The sequence below is a fragment of the Rhinoraja longicauda genome, chromosome 2 (assembly GCF_053455715.1).
Source record: "Rhinoraja longicauda isolate Sanriku21f chromosome 2, sRhiLon1.1, whole genome shotgun sequence".
NCBI lineage: Eukaryota > Metazoa > Chordata > Chondrichthyes > Rajiformes > Arhynchobatidae > Rhinoraja > Rhinoraja longicauda.
Genome location: NC_135954.1, coordinates 50392549 through 50409500, shown reverse-complemented (window position 1 = coordinate 50409500; position 16952 = coordinate 50392549). Strand labels below are relative to the sequence as shown.

Here is a 16952-nt window from a genome sequence, read left to right as displayed (position 1 = left end):
TACGAAGGTAAGCTAGCCAATAATATAAAAGAGGATAGCAAGAGTTCCTTCAGTTATATAAAGAGCAAGAAAGTAGTGATTGGACTGCTGGAGAATGATGCAGGAGAAGTGATAATGGGGAATAAAGATAAGGCAGAGGAGGTGAATAACTTTTTTTTATTGGTCTTCACAGTGGAAGACACCAGCAACGTGCCTGGGGGTGGAACTTAGTGGAGTGGCTATTACCAGGGAGTAGGTGCTTGGGAAGCAAAAGGGGTGAGGTGGATAAGTCACCTAAGCCGAATGGACTGCACCCCTAGGGTTCTGAAAGAGGTGGCTTTGGAAATTGTGGAGGCATTATAGTGATATTTCAGGAATCACTAGAGTCAGGAGTGGTCCCAGATGATTGGGGAATTGCCAATATAGTACCTCTGCACAAAAAGGGAGCAAGGCAGAATACTGGGAACTATAGACAATAGACAATAGACAATAGGTGCAGGAGTAGGCCATTCAGCCCTTCGAGCCAGCACCGCCATTCAATGCGATCATGGCTGATCACTCTCAATCAGTACCCCGTTCCTGCCTTCTCCCCATACCCCCTCACTCCGCTATCCTTAAGAGCTCTATCCAGCTCTCTCTTGAAAGCATCCAACGAACTGGCCTCCACTGCCTTCTGAGGCAGAGAATTCCACACCTTCACCACCCTCTGACTGAAAAAGTTCTTCCTCATCTCCGTTCTAAATGGCCTACCCCTTATTCTTAAACTGTGGCCCCTTGTTCTGGACTCCCCCAACATTGGGAACATGTTATCTGCCTCTAATGTGTCCAATCCCCTAATTATCTTATATGTTTCAATAAGATCCCCCCTCATCCTTCTAAATTCCAGTGTATACAAGCCCAATTGCTCCAGCCTTTCAACATACGACAGCCCCGCCATTCCGGGAATTAACCTAGTGAACCTACGCTGCACGCCCTCCATAGCAAGAATATCCTTCCTCAAATTTGGAGACCAAAACTGCACACAGTACTCCAGGTGCGGTCTCACCAGGGCCCGGTACAACTGTAGAAGGACCTCTTTGCTCCTATACTCAACTCCTCTTGTTACGAAGGCCAACATTCCATTGGCTTTCTTCACTGCCTGCTGTACCTGCATGCTTCCTTTCATTGACTGATGCACTAGGACACCCAGATCTCGTTGAACTCCCCCTCCTCCTAATAATCTGCCTTTCTATTCTTACTTCCAAAGTGAATAACCTCACACTTATCTACATTAAACTGCATCTGCCATGTATCCGCCCACTCACACAACCTGTCCAAGTCACCCTGCAGCCTTATTGCATCTTCCTCACAATTCACACTACCCCCCAACTTAGTATCATCTGCAAATTTGCTAATGGTACTTTTAATCCCTTCGTCTAAGTCATTAATGTATATCGTAAATAGCTGGGGTCCCAGCACCGAACTTTGCGGTACCCCACTGGTCACTGCCTGCCATTCCGAAAGGGACCCATTTATCCCCACTCTTTGCTTTCTGTCTGTCAACCAATTTTCTATCCATGTCAGTACCCTACCCCCAATACCATGTGCCCTAATTTTGCCCACTAATCTCCTATGTGGGACCTTGTCGAAGGCTTTCTGAAAGTCGAGGTACACCACATCCACTGACTCTCCCTTGTCAATTTTCCTAGTTACATCCTCAAAAAATTCCAGTAGATTTGTCAAGCATGATTTCCCCTTCGTAAATCCATGCTGACTCGGAATGATCCCGTTACTGCTATCCAAATGCTCAGCAATTTCGTCTTTTATAATTGACTCCAGCATCTTCCCCACCACTGATGTCAGACTAACTGGTCTATAATTACCCGTTTTCTCTCTCCCTCCTTTCTTAAAAAGTGGGATAACATTTGCTATCCTCCAATCCACAGGAACTGATCCTGAATCTATAGAACATTGAAAAATGATCTCCAATGCTTCCACTATTTCTAGAGCCACCTCCTTAAGTACTCTGGGATGCAGACCATCAGGCCCTGGGGATTTATCAGCCTTCAGTCCCATCAGTCTACCCAAAACCATTTCCTGCCTAATGTGGATTTCCTTCCGTTCCTCCATCACCCTAGGTTCTCCGGCCCCTAGAACATTTGGGAGATTGTGTGTATCTTCCTCAGTGAAGACAGATCCAAAGTAACGGTTTAACTCGTCTGCCATTTCTTTGTTCCCCATAATAAATTCCCCTGCTTCTGTCTTCAAGGGTCCCACATTTGCCTTGACTATTTTTTTCCTCTTCACGTACCTAAAAAAACTTTTGCTATCCTCCTTTATATTATTGGCTAGTTTACCCTCGTACCTCATCTTTTCTCCCCGTATTGCCTTTTTAGTTAACTTTTGTTGCTCTTTAAAAGAGTCCCAATCCTCTGTCTTCCCACTCTTCTTTGCTATGTTATACTTCCTCTCCTTAATTTTTATGCTGTCCCTGACTTCCCTCGTCAGCCACAGGTGTCTCTTACTCCCCTTAGAGTCTTTCCACCTCTTTGGAATAAATTGATCCTGCAACCTCTGCATTATTCCCAGGAATACCTGCCATTGCTGTTCTACCGTCTTCCCTGCTAGAGCCTCCTTCCAATCAATTTTGGCCAGCTCCTGCCTCATGCCTCTGTAATCCCCTTTGCTATACTGTAATACCGACACTTCCGATTTTCCCTTCTGCCTTTCCATTTGCAGAGTAAAACTTATCATGTTGTGATCACTGCCTCCTAATGGCTCTTTTACCTCTAGTCCCCTTATCAGATCAGGATCATTACACAACACTAAATCCAGAATTGCCTTCTCCCTGGTAGGCTCCAGTACAAGCTGTTCTAAGAATCCATCTCGAAGGCACTCTACAAACTCTCTTTCCTGGGGTCCATTTCCAACCTGATTTTCCCAGTCTACCTGCATGTTGAAATCTCCCATAACCACCGTAGCATTACATTTTTGACACGCCAATTTTATCTCCTGATTCAACTTGCACCCTATGTCGAGGCTACTGTTTGGGGGCCTATAGATAACTCCCATTAGGGTCTTTTTACCCTTACAATTTCTCATTTCTATCCATACTGATTCAACATCTCCTGATTCTATGTCACCCCTTGCAAGGGAATGAATATCATTCCTTACCATCAGAGCAACCCCACCCCCTCTGCCCACCTGTCTGTCTTTTCTATACGTTGTGTACTATAGGCCGGTTAGTCTGACTTTGGTGGTTGGTAAAATTTTAGAGTCCATTATAAACTATGAGGTTACAGAGTTCTTAGAAGTTCATGATAAAATACACTGAAGTCAGCATGGCTTTAGGAATGGGAGATCTTGCTTGACAAATTTGCTGGAATTCTTTGAAGATGTAAATAGCAGGACAGACAAAGTAGTCAGTAGATGTTGTTTACTTAGATTTTCAGAAAATGTTTGATAAGGTGCCACACGTTAGGCTGCTTAGGAAGATGAGAGCCCACAGTCTCAAAGAGCAGATACTAGCATGGTTAGTAAGTTGGCTGGATGGCTGCTAGTGACTACTGGAGTTCTGCTCCATTTATTTGGAGAGGGCTTGTATACAAAAACAGGGATGTAATGTTGAGGCTCTATAAAGTGCTGGTAGGGCCGCATTTAGAATATTGTGAGCAATTTTGGGCACCATATCTGAGGCTGTATTATATGGGTTGTACAACATTATCATATGTGCTGGCTCTGGAGAGGGTCCAGAGGAGGTTTACAAGAATGATCCCAGGAATGAGTAGGTTAACTTATGATGAACGTTATCTGGGTCTGTACTCACTGAGTTTTAGAAGAATGAGGGGAACCTAATTGAAACGTATAGAATAATGAAAGCCTTGGATATAGTGGATGTGGAGAGGATGTTTCCACTAATGGGAGAGTCTGGGACTAGAGGTCATAGCCTCAGAATTAAAGAACATTATTTTAGGAAAGAGTTGAGGAGAAACTTCTTTAGTCAGAGGGTGGTGAATCTATGGAATTCTTTGGACAGAAGGCTGGGGAGGCCAAGTCAGTGGATATTTTTAAGACCGATAGACAAATTCTTGATTAGAATGGGTGTTAAGGATCATGGGGAGAAGGCAGGAAAATGGGATTAGGAGGAAGAGATCAGCCATGATGGAATGGCAGAGTAGACTCGATGGGCCGAATGCCCTAATTGTGCTCCTCTAACTTGTGAACTTGTGAAGTCAAGTTTATAGTTATTGTCAAATAGACTGCTAGGGTCTATAAAGGTTGATGTCATCCTCGGTGGAATGGCGACATAGATGGTACTATTATTAATTCCCATATATTACCTAGTCATAGCGTTATACAGTGTGGAAACAGGTCCTTCAGCCCAACCTACCCACAACAGCCAACATGTCCCAGTTACACTAGTCCCACCAGCCTGCATTTGGCCCATATCTCTCCAAACCTGTATATTCATGTACCTGTCTAACTGTTTCTTAAACGTTGGGATGGTCCTTGTCACAACTACCTCCTCTGGCAGCTTGTTCCATACACACGCCACCTTTGCGTGCAAATGTTACCCTTCAGATTCCTATTAAATCTTTTCTCCTTCACCTTGAACCTATGTCCTCTGGTCCTCGATTCCCCTACTCGGGGCAAGAGATTCTGTGCATCTATTCCTCTCATGATTTTATACACCTCTCTGAGATCAGCCTACTCAACCTCTCCCTATAGCTCAGACACTCGTCCTGCCAACATCCTCATAAATCTTTTCTGTACCCTTTCCAGCTTGACAACATCTTCCCTATAACATGGTGCCCAGAACTGGTGGAAGACAAGCGAAGGTATTTGGAAGAGAAATACTTCCTTTACAAATCAAATTGGCTGACCACTTTGTAGGATCCCACTGTGCAGTCTTCAAGGATCCTACTGAGCTTCCAGTTGCCTGCCACTTTAAATGTCTATCCCATTCCCACTGTGACCTATTGGTCTCTGGTCTCTTACATAGAGCCCAACCTAAGCTTAAGGAACAGCATCTTCCACACGACACACTACATCCTCAACAATTAATTCAGCAACTTCTGATACTCAGTCTTCAGGCTGCTTCTGTACTGGCTAGTTTTTTTCTCTCCCCACAAATGCTGTCTGACGTGCTGGTAGTTCCATCATTCTCTTACTTCAGATTTCCAGCAACAGCATCTCACATCTGAATCTCACATTGCAGCACTATTTTCATTTTCTCTCTTGTTCTCATTAACCATTATTTACTTATCTTGATGGATCAGTTGCAAATAATAAGCCTTTTCTCTCTCTGCCAACACCAACAACATCTGTACCCTCTGCATTCCCTTGATCTTCATCCACTCTCACACATTCCTTTTGTTCTTTGTACCTCTTCACCTTACCTGCAACTTAAAATATTCTCAAACTCTAATTCTAATCAACATGAAATATTAACTCATTAAATTGTTGGATGTTCTCTTGGCAGATGCTGGCTGACCTATTGGGTATTTCCAACATTTTTTGTTTTTATTTCAGGTTTCCAGCATTTGTAGTTTGCTGCATAAGAAAAAATATAACTTATTTTTCTGCCTTTGGCTGTCAAATTCCTAACTGAATGAGCTTTCAGATCCTCTGTGAGGTTTAAGGTGCACATGGTTTGTGAACAGATTCCACAGCATAAACACTTGGCAATCTCAAGAAGTTTGTTATGATCCATGCAGTGTCAGGCAGTGGAGCATACGGACAGATTTACTCAAAAAATTGTCAACATGGCCAGTGCCACCGTGTTAGAATGCATTCCTATGAAAGTGTCAAACCAACTTGCATTAACATGGGTAATTGCCAACATTTTACCACAGAAACTATCAAGGTTTTACGAGCAAGGTCTGGCAGAATAATTCCAGTAATGATATGGGTTTCATTGTATTGATGATCTACATTGTTGTTCGTGCTCTTCAGAATTTTTATTAGTCCAGTATCTAATACCAGCCCACTGAATATTGCTAACAAGGAAATATTTTACTGAGAAATGCCGCCTTGTATAAGATACTGATTTCAGATAGAAAGTTCAGCAGGCTCGCACATTATTTTGCACACCGATTTATAACCTCGAAGTTAGTAACGCAATTGTTTAAAATGCAAAAGTAAAACAACATTGTAGTAACAAAAATTACAAAGACTGCCGGTTCCCAACAAATTTTTTTCTCAATGGAGCAGTGCAATCACTTTGGAGAATTCTATACAATTTCAGTTAATAACTATATTCTAAAATCACTTTTTAAACACACAGTTGTTGGCACTAAATGTTTTAGCAACATTTTCTTTACATCTTAATTGTACTTGGAGACACCAGAATTCCTGCCATTCCAATTGCAGTGAACTGCAAGATATATTAACCAAGAGAAGCAGTGTCCTTATTTGCAAGAAGCTATGACTATAAGTTTTGTTGTGTTGGGTGAACCTATGCACAGGGTGTAAACCTTTATAGGGATGATCATGCCTCAATTATGCTTGAGATAAAAAGTGACATAAGATTTAATAAAGTACCTTTGCATAACCAACGATATCACCATTCTCATCCAGTATATTAAAATTAATGATGGGTCCCTGAATGTCTGGAGCTTCAAATTCATTATCACTATAAATCCGAGCAACTGGACTTCTGTTAGAATGATGCATTCCAGAAAGCATTACGTAGGTGTAACGGGCAAGGCTAAAGGTGTGTTGCATAATATTTTGCATTCCACCTGAATGAACAAAAAAGAAGAAATAATTATTAAACTGTGCAGCCAACAGGGTCATTACGTAGCTGGGAGTACAATTTGATGTAGCTGGATTTCATAAAAAATAAACTGTGAATTAACGCTTTGGTAAATTATAATTTTCAATTGATGAATGTCATTAGATAACAAAAATAATTCCAGCCATTTCACCTCTTCTGGAGCACATAATTTTATCTTCAATACTTTCATTACATGCAGTGCTATTTAATAAAAACATTTGCCATCTCACATTGATTGCAATGATTACAGTTCAAACTATGCTGTTGCTGGCTAGCCTTGCCGGCAAGACAGATTCCAACTACCTAACCATCTTCTTCAATTACATTACCATTTCTTAGTTCCTCCAACTTCCACATCCTCGGAATCACCATCGACCTGAAATTCAACTAGACCGCACATATAACTTAAGTACGGCATAGTGGCACAGCGGTACAGTTGCTGTCTTACAGCACCAGAAACCAGGGTTTGATCCTGACTATGGGTGCTGTTTGTACGGAGTTTGTACATTCTCCCTGTGGGTTGTACCTCTCCAGGTACGTGCAGGCTTGTAGGTTAATTGTTTTCTGTAAATTGTTCCTGGCGTGTAGGGTAGAACTAATGTATGGGTGATCACTGGTCGGCGGAGACCTGGTGGGCCAAAGGGCCTATTTCCACACATTATCTCTCAACTAAACTAAACTGAATACTTTGTCTCTTGGAGCAGGTCGGACTACACATCATACACCTCTCTAAGTCACATCCATCTTGACATGAAATGTATTATATTTCCATGAATGAAGTTATGAACCTGATTGCACTGGATCCATACCAACCCTTCCAAATTTGGCGGAAAGTTTCCGCTTTCTTATTTAACTTCCACCATTCCGATTTCACCTCACATTTTCCAGCAAAACACATGCCTCGCCACTCACCCTGCCCCTCGCCCCGCCCCGCCACTTGGCTCGCCGCTGGCCCGGCCTCGCCGCTGACATGGCCTCACCGCTGGCCTGGCCTCGCTGCGTAGCGTGAGGCCCGTTGATGTTGAGAGGGGACGGGGTGGGTAAATGGGGAGGAGGGTGCAGGGGAGGGTGGCAGGGGAGGGGGAGGGGAGGGTGGAGTTGGAGTGGGGGGGAGTGGGGGTGTGGAGGGGAGTGGGGGTGGGAGGGGTGTGGAGGGGAGTGGGGGTGGGAGGGGAGTGGGGGTGTGGAGGGGAGTGGGGGTGTGGAGGGGAGTGGGGGTGGGATGGGAGGTGGGGGGAAAGGGGGGGAGGGGTGTGGGTGGGTAGAGGGGGGGGGGGAGGGGGGGACATGGACCGTAGTGATTTGCTGTTGATGACCACTGGAGCAAGTAAGTCTTCAATGAAATTAGGTATGTGCAGTTTTAAATGAAACTCTTTCTTCATAACTTAGTAATACATTTTATGACCATTGTTCTTTTATTCAATACCAAGAGAATTGGGATGTGTAAGGAAAAAGCAAAATAGAAAAAACAAAACTATTTTTTCTTTGTGTTGTAAAATGTATTTCTGGTCAATAACCTTTCTATAAATAGCAGAATATACTAATGATAGGCCTGACATTATACATGTAGTCCAAGAACTACAGACTGTTGGAAATAATAGTAGTTTTTCACACATGAATGTAGTGCAACGCGTTTGCGCATTTGTCGTGCATACTTTTTCTTTGCTGAAAAGTTGGATTATTATGAATTTTTATGTAAATTTTTGAATTTTGGACATCAAAATTATGAATTTGTAAAATCAAATGTTGGGAGGTCTGCATACGTGTGTTGTCACCCACCCAGGCTCAGCCTGAAATCACACAACTTTTACACCCACATAACTCTCAGTGCACTGCCAAAGTTGCTGATAGATTCATTCCACAAGATCAAACAAACCACAAGCAGCGATTAAGTCTGCTGGTAGTACAAAGCAAGGCAATGGTGCCAATCTCTGCTGCCAGAGGCTTTGCTACTGTTTCTAAATGTTTCTATTCGTATCGGAGACATTTTGGAATAGTTGAAAAAGCTCTAAAAAAAGAAAACAAATAAAAATAATCATTTAAAACGTATCAAAGGGATCATCAACGGGACCAATTGGAGGCACTGCCTCAAAATGGCTGCTAATATCATCAAAGATCCACATCACCCTGGTCACACTCTAATGTTGCTGTGACCATTGGGAAGAAAGTATAAGAACCTGAGAACCGTGACCTCCAGATTCAAAACAGCTTCTTCCCAGCAACCATCAGGCCCTTGAACCACACTACAGAATTTGAATAGCAAACCCACCTCAGCAACAATTTACTATGATCTTTAGTTTTGGTTCCACTATCTTTGGCTTTCCACTCATCAAGTCTGGTTACCCAGTATTACTGATTATTAATTTATGGTACAATTCATTCTTATATATTTATTTCTTGTGTTGATGGGTCTGTGAAGCTGCAGCAAGTAGTTCCATTTCCGATACAATGATAATTAAACATTCCTGACTCGAGTGCGGTGAAGGCAACTTTTGCAGTTCAGTTTAATACTTCGTACAAGTATTAAAGAATGATTCAATTATTTTAAACAAATTTTCTTCTGGGCTTCCACACCCTTGCACAGCAGCCTGCAAGTGTGGGCTTCAACTGTCTCAGGTAATTTTTGAGATCGTTGTGGGAATGGCATTCTCAATGACCTAAACTCATTGCAAGCCATACAATTAGTTAGTGGCCCTGTATTTAGACATCTGCTAAACAGAAATGCAGGAAAACAATTTGGGAAGGTTCAATGCACCTTTATTCAATTTCCCTTCTTACTATGTCATCCTTTGCTTCAAAATGAAATTTCTCAAAATCAACTATTCCCGCAGTAAAAATATGATGCTTCAACAATCTCTCATTCAAGAACTCAGTCCTTATGTTTAAATCAACAGCTCTCATCGCATACTTCTTGACCAGAGGAATAGATATTCACTTTTCATTCTACGAATATCACTCATAGTTTAAACTTAATGTAAAACTCTCATATTTAATACAGAGAAATGTGAGGTGTTGCATTTTGGGACGTCGAACAAGGGCAGGACCTACACAGTAAATGGTAGGCCTCTGGGTAGTGCTGTGGGGCAGAGGGATCTAGGAGTACAGGTACATGGTTCCTTGAGTCGCAGGTGGTCAAAAAGGCTTTTGGCACTTTGGCCTTCATCAGTCAGAATGTTGAGTATCGAAGTTGGGAGGTCATGTTGCAGATGTATAAGACATTGGTGAAACTGCATTTAGAATATTGTGTTCAGCTCTGGGCGCCATGTTATAGGAAACATGGATGATGGACACGAAAGAAGAAGAAGACCATGTTATAGGAAAGATACTGTCAAGCTTGAAAGGGTTCAGAAAAGATTTATGAGGATATTGCCCGGACTAGAGGGTGTGAGCTATAGGGAGAGGTTGAGTAGGCTGGGTCTCTGTTCCATGGAGCGCAGGAGAATGAGGGGAGATCTTATAGAAGTATACAAAATCATGAGAGGAATAGATCAGGTAGATGCCCAGTCTTTTGCCCAGAGTAGGGGAATCGAGGACCAGAGGATATAGGTTCAAGATGAAGGGGAAAAGATTTAATAAAAATGTGAGGGGTAACTTTTTCACACAAAGGGTGGTGGGTGTATGGAACAAGCTGCCAGAGGAGGTAGTTGAGGCTGGGACTATCCCATCGTTTAAGAAACAGTTAGACAGGTACATGGATAGGACAGGGTTTGGAAGGATATGGACCAAGCGCAGGCAAGTGGGACTAGTGTTGCTGGGACATTGTTGGCTGGTGTGGGCAAGTTGGGCCGAAGGGCCTGTTTCCACACTGTATCACTCTATGACTCAATTAAATCTTAGAAAGTGAGATGCAGTCGTTGGCAGTTAATTGTTTTGCATGAAACGGACTGTGCACTTTGTATCTCTCTTCTACCATTGCATTCACTTATGAACAACCTGCTAAAATCAGCAATTATAAAAACTGCTCCCCTGCTGCCTACAAACTTTGCAGTCATCTTCATTCTTTCAGCCTGTAACATTTTAGGAGCTAATCCAGCTATTTTAAGGAATGAACTGAGTACAAAGCAACCAGCACCTGGAGGAATGCTGATCGTGCTAGGTGTCTGGCATGATTAGTCATTGGGAATGATTACTATTATAAACTGAACTCCGTATTCTCAGGAAAAAGGTAACCATAAATTAAAACTTGCAAATCTATAGAACTTGGAGATCTGTTCTGAGGTATTTGCAAGAATTGTGCCATGATAGATTAGTTAATGGTTCTAGGCCAGATGTCCAAATCTCAAAGAAAACAGATGGCAGCTTCTAAAATGAGCTAGAACATCTTGCAAAAATATCCCCCAGTCTGGGGATTTGCAATATGCTGGTTAGCAGCATATGCCAAACATAACACACAAAAGGAAAGGAATTTACACTTTATGGTGCCTCGCCAAGGCCACCAGCATAATCAAGGGCGAGTCTCACTCCGGACACTCCCTCTTTGCCCCTCTCTTATCAGGCAACATATACAGAAATGTGAAAACCCACACCTCCAGAATCAAGAACAGTATCTTCCCAGTTGTTAACAGACAACTGAACTATCCAATCAACAACTAGAGAGCGGCCTGAGCTACTATCTACCTCATTGGAGGCCCTCAGACTATCTTTAATCGGACTTTACCTTGCACTAATCTTTGTTCCTTTTATGATGTGTCTGTATACTGTGGATGGATCGATTGTAATCATGTCTATTCTTTCCGTTAACTGGTTAGCATGCAACCAAAGCCTTTCACTGTACCTCGGTACACATGACAATAAACTAAACCTGACTTCAGCTAGTCAGGTGCTGGTTAATTCAAAAGTCACAGTAAAAATTGCAGGCAGATACAAGGAATTGCAGGTGCTGGTTTACAAAAAAAGTAATGCTGCCTGACCCAGAGTTACTCCATCACTTTGTGTAAAAATTGAGGTATTCTTTGTTTTTTTGAGATTTTATGCCGTATTCTCTTCTTTTCTGTTATCAAGTTGCCCTACAAGTTCTTCAAACTTGTCTACTTTTTTATGCCTCATTATTATTATTGTCTTCATGAAGAAAGCCAACAGGAACCTCCTTCCCAATCAGCAACTAAAGCAGCACACAGATCAAAGTGCATCACCACCTCCGTAGTCCCTGTTCTCTGAGGTTTGTCAGAGGGTAGACAGTCAGAGCCTTATTTCCAGGATGGAAAAATGAAATACTAAAGGTTATAGCTTTAATGTGAGATGGACAACATTTAAAGATGTGCAGGGCAAGCTTTGTTTTGCACAGAGGGTGGTGAGTGCATGGAACGTGTTGCTGGGGTTGGTGGTGGAAGCAGATATGATTGTGGCATTTAAGAGACTTTTTGATCCAGCGCATGGATATAGAAGGAATGGAGGGATATGGATTTTGTGCAGGCAAAGAAGAGTTGATCTTGGCATCATGTGTCTCACAGATATTGTGTGGGCTGAAGGGCTTGTTCCTTTACTCTATCGTTGTTCCATGTTCTATGTATGTTTGAGTCCAGATCAAATCCCCAATAACACATAAAAGATATGTGAATGCATTTCCAACATCTATGCTGAATGATTTAAGTGGAATGGATTTTAAAAAACGGTGATATTAGTATTGGCTAAACAGCCATTAAAGTTCACAAAAAAAGTTCTGGCACAACTATCCAGCAAAAATCATGTATGACTTAAATTTAAGTGCACAATCTGTAGACGAGTCAGATATAAAACGATGTCATTAACTGTAAACATTCCTGCAGCTGCCACCTGCAGAGAGGGATACAGTTGCAGTGATCTGTAGTTTGGTTGTACTTTCTTGAAGTGCAGCACAACAGACTTACAGAAACATTGCTCTGGAGAGACACAGGAACACAAGGAAGAAGCCAATCTGCTCTTCAAGCCAATTTTAACAGTCAATTAAATTATGACTGATCTGTATTTTAAATACTATTTCCTCAATTGGATTCTGTGCCTCACAGTTTGTTGATTGAGCAAAACCTATCTCACCTTTGAGATTTTCAGTTGATATTGTCTCATCAGTGTTTAGGGTTAGGACCACCAGATTCCACCACTCTATGTGTGAACACAGACAGACACAAAGTGTGAAGAGTAACTAAGTGGATCAGGCAGTATCTCTGGAGAACATGGATAGGTGATATTTCAGGTTGAGACCCTACTTCAGACTGATTGTAGTAGTGGGAGGAGAAAGCTGGAAGAGAGCTGGGGGGCGGGACAAAGTTTGTCAATAAATAGGTGGATATTGTTGAGGTTTTTTTTAAATTGACATATGGTTGCACAAATGCCAGAGAAGGAGAAACAAAATGTGTGAGATAAGGATACAACAGGCATGAAATGTGAAACCAGAGGAAGGAATGTAGGTGGAAGGGGATGAAAGGGAAGAGGAAAGGGAGAAATTGGTGCGCATCCAGAAAGGGCACAGGGAAGAGCGGGGGAAAAAGGGGAGAGAAGTAAAAGGGAGGGGGGGGGGGGGGGGTGTTTGCAGATTAGTTACCTATGATTGGAGAATTCATTGTTCACACTGCTAGGTTGTAAACTACCCAAGTGGAATATGAGGTTGTGTTCCTCCAGTTTACACGTGGCTTCACTCTGGCAATGGAGAAGGCCCAGGACAGAAAGGCCAGTATGGGACGGGAAAGGGGACTTAAAATGGTTAGCGACTGGGACATCCTGCGGACGTTGGCGGACTAAATGCAAGTGTCCGGCGGAACGGTTGACTACTTTAGGCTTGCTCTCACCGTTGTATAGGGGGCCACGTTGGAAGCACCTTAGGTGGGAAGGGATGAGTGAAAAAGAGTTACAGGAGGAGTGGTCTCTGCAAAAAACAGAAAGTGGTGGGGAAAGAAAGATGTGACCGCTGATGGGATCACATTGAAGGTGAAGGAAATGTCAGAGAATGTTGTGTTGGATGCAGAGGCTGTTGGGGTGAAAGGCAGGAATAAGAGAATTCTATTGTTCCATCAGGGCGGAGGGGGAGCGAGAACAGAACTACAGGATATAGAGGATACGTGATGACTGATCCATCTGTGACAGCCGGAGGGAACCCTATTGGAAAGCCATATTGGAAAGCCATATCTTGAGTAGATGTAGCAGACACGGAAAAATTGAGAGAAGGATAGCATCTTTTCAAGAGGCATGGTGCGAGGAGGTGTAGTTCATAAGTTCATAAGTGATAGGAGCAGAATTAGGCCATTCGACCCATCAAGTCTACTCCACCATTCAATCATGGCTGATCTATCTTTCCCTCTTGACTCCATTCTTCTTCCTTCTCCCCATAACCCCTGACCCCCATGCTAATTAAGAATCTATCTCTGCCTGAATAATACCCATTGACGGCCTCCACAGCTTTCTGTGGCAATGAATTCCACATATTCGCCACCCTCTGATGAAAGAAATTCCTCCTCATCTCCTTCCTAAAGGAACTTCCTTTAATTCTGAGGTTTTGACCTCTGGTCCTAGACTCAACCACTAGTAGAACCATCCTCTCCACCTACACTCTATCTAGTTCAAATAACTGTGGGAGTTGGTAGGTTTGTAGTAGATGTCAGTCGATAGTCTATCCGCTGTGATGGAGGCAGAGAGAGCATGAAAGGGGAGAGAGGTGTCAGAGACGGTCCAAGTGAATCTGAGGGCAGATTTAGTTTAGAGATACAGTGCGGAAACAGGCCCTTCGTCCTACCAAGTTTGCGCCGACCAGCGATCCCTGCACATTAACACTATTACAGGGACAATTTGCACTTATACAAGTATACAAATCAAAGCCAATTAACCTACAAACCTGTACGTCTTTGGAGTGTTGGAGGAAACTGAAGATCTTGGAGAAAACCCATGTGGTCATGGGGAGAACATACTAACTTCGTACAGACAGCATCCGTAGTCCAGATCGAACCCCCATCTCTGGCGTTGCAAACGCTGTAAGACAGCAACTCTACCACTGCGCCACCGCAGATGGAGGTTAAAGGTAAAGTGAATAAAATCAACAAATTCGCATTGGTGAAGGGGTGCAGCCCTGATATCGTCATCTATGTAGCAGAGAAAGATTTGGGGGATAGTGTCAGTGTATGTTTGGAACAAGGACTGCATAACCATACAACAAAAAGTAACATAACTGGAGCCCATGGCTACACCTTTAGCTTGAAGAAAGTGAGCGGAGTCAAGAGAAATTGTTGAGGGCGAGGACAAGTTCTGCCAGATAGAGAAGCATGTAAGTAGAGAGAACTGAATGGATCGACGTTCAAGACAGAACTGGAGGGCGCCGAAACCTTCCTGCTAGGGAATGGTGGTGCAAAGGGATTGAATGTCCATGGTAAAGGTGAGGAAATAGGGACTTAGGAATTGAATGTGGCTAAAGAGTAGGAGACTGTGTGAGGTGTCTCAGATGTTCATTTGTGAAGATGTGCGATCCAATGTCATCCCTACGTGGCCTACCTCAACACTTTTGTGCCAAATGCTTTTGCAGAACGATCCAATATGATAACAGTTATCTCTGTTTCCATATCTTCTACTTTGTTGCTTACCCCTTTTGGGTATTTCAATGGAAAACATACAGAGCAAATTAGAATTTGTCCATTTGGCAAGCTGTACTGGACCCACCCTTACTACTTAAACATTGTTTGTTGTAAACTTGCATAGCTCTTGTCAAAGGATTTTGGAATTGCTTCTAAATGAACTGACAATCAGAAACATTGAAAAACTGTTCAAATAAATTTAAATACACATTATTTTAAAAAATCTAAGTAAAACCATTTTAAGATGCCAAATAAATAAGACATTTTTTCACTGAAATTTCCAGCCCACAGGGTAATGGATGCTCAGTTGTTGTATGTATTCAAGGCTAGGACTGGTATTTTTTTAAGGGACAAAGAATAAGGCAAAAAAGGAAAATGATGGATAGAGTTTGATGATCAATTCTGAGCTGCTTTCCATAGGGACAAATAATTGTCTATATCTGCTCTTTTTTCTATTCTTTTGCTGTCACATTTTCATAATTTGTGTTGCATGGAGCCTAACGCCCAATGTACACATTTACTGAATACATGTCAGGCTTCCCCTGGCATATGATTAACTCTGCAGTAAACGGGACATTAACCCCAGTGCAGGTGACCATAACAGGTGGAGAAAACAACAGGACGCATGAAAAAGACAATGAACTCGAAAGCTGTGTTTTGTGAAATATGGAAAGTAGAAAATTATTTTTTTTCTCTTCAGGTACAGTGAGATAGGCAAGATTAAAATCTTGATTGTACAGCATCACAGGTACATTGACTCAGACAACTCACAAAAACATAAATTGCACAAATTCTACAAGGCAGTGAAAAGGTAAAGGATGTGCAAAAAATAAAACATTAGTGCAGAACACAAACAGAAAACAACACTTGTACCAGAGGTGGTCCATTGTGTTCTGTCACTGTGGTAGGATTAGGGTTGTGCAGGTTGGTACAAGAATCTGATAGTTGTCAAACTTGTTTTCGGTTTGTATTTTCTGAACCTGGTCATGTGGGACCTCAGGCTTCTTTACCTGTTGCCCAATGGTAGCAGCAAGAAGTCGGCATGACCCAGGATCCTTAATGATAAAGATATTTAATGATAGATGTCATCTTCTCAAGACAGCATCTCATGTAAACATAGAAACATAGAAAATAGGTGCAGGAGTAGGCCATTCGGCTCTTCGAGCCTGCACTGCCATTCAATATGATCATGGCTGATCATTCAGCTCAGTAGCCTGTACCTGCCTTCTCTCCATACCCCCTGATCCCTTTAGCAAAAAGGGCCACATCTAACTCCCTCTTAAATATAGCCAATGAACTGGCCTCAACTACCTTCTGTGGCAGAGAATTCCACAGACTCACCACTCTCTGTGTGAAGAAATGTTTTCTCATCTTGGTCCTAAAAGACTTCCCCCTTATCCTTAAGCTGTGACCCCTGGTTCTGGACTCCCCCAACATCGGGAACAATCTTCCCGCATCTAGCCTCTCCAACCCCTTAAGAATTTTATATGTTTCTATAAGATCCCCCCTCAGTCTTCTAAATTCCAGCGAGTACAAGCCCAGTCTATCCAGTCTTTCCTCATATGTAAGTCCCGCCATCCCAGGGATCAATCTGGTGAACCTTCTCTGTACTCCCTCTAAGGCAAGAACGTCTTTCCTCAGGTTAGGAGACCAAAACTGCACACAATACTCCAGGTGCGGTCTCA

General features: G+C 42.5%; 1 protein-coding gene across 2 annotated transcripts in view; it reads right to left on the bottom strand.

Annotated features, from left to right (window-relative positions):
• The window catches only part of mocos (molybdenum cofactor sulfurase), a 108439-nt gene that overhangs the window by 60269 nt on the left and 31218 nt on the right, over positions 1-16952 (bottom strand). For both annotated transcript variants that reach the window (XR_013548718.1, XM_078418743.1), the window contains exon 6: positions 6502-6701. Coding sequence is in view for 1 of the 2 variants with exons in the window: in XM_078418743.1 (XP_078274869.1) it covers positions 6502-6701 (200 nt within the window). In the remaining variant the exon portion in view is untranslated. The remainder of the gene's footprint in view (positions 1-6501; positions 6702-16952) is intronic.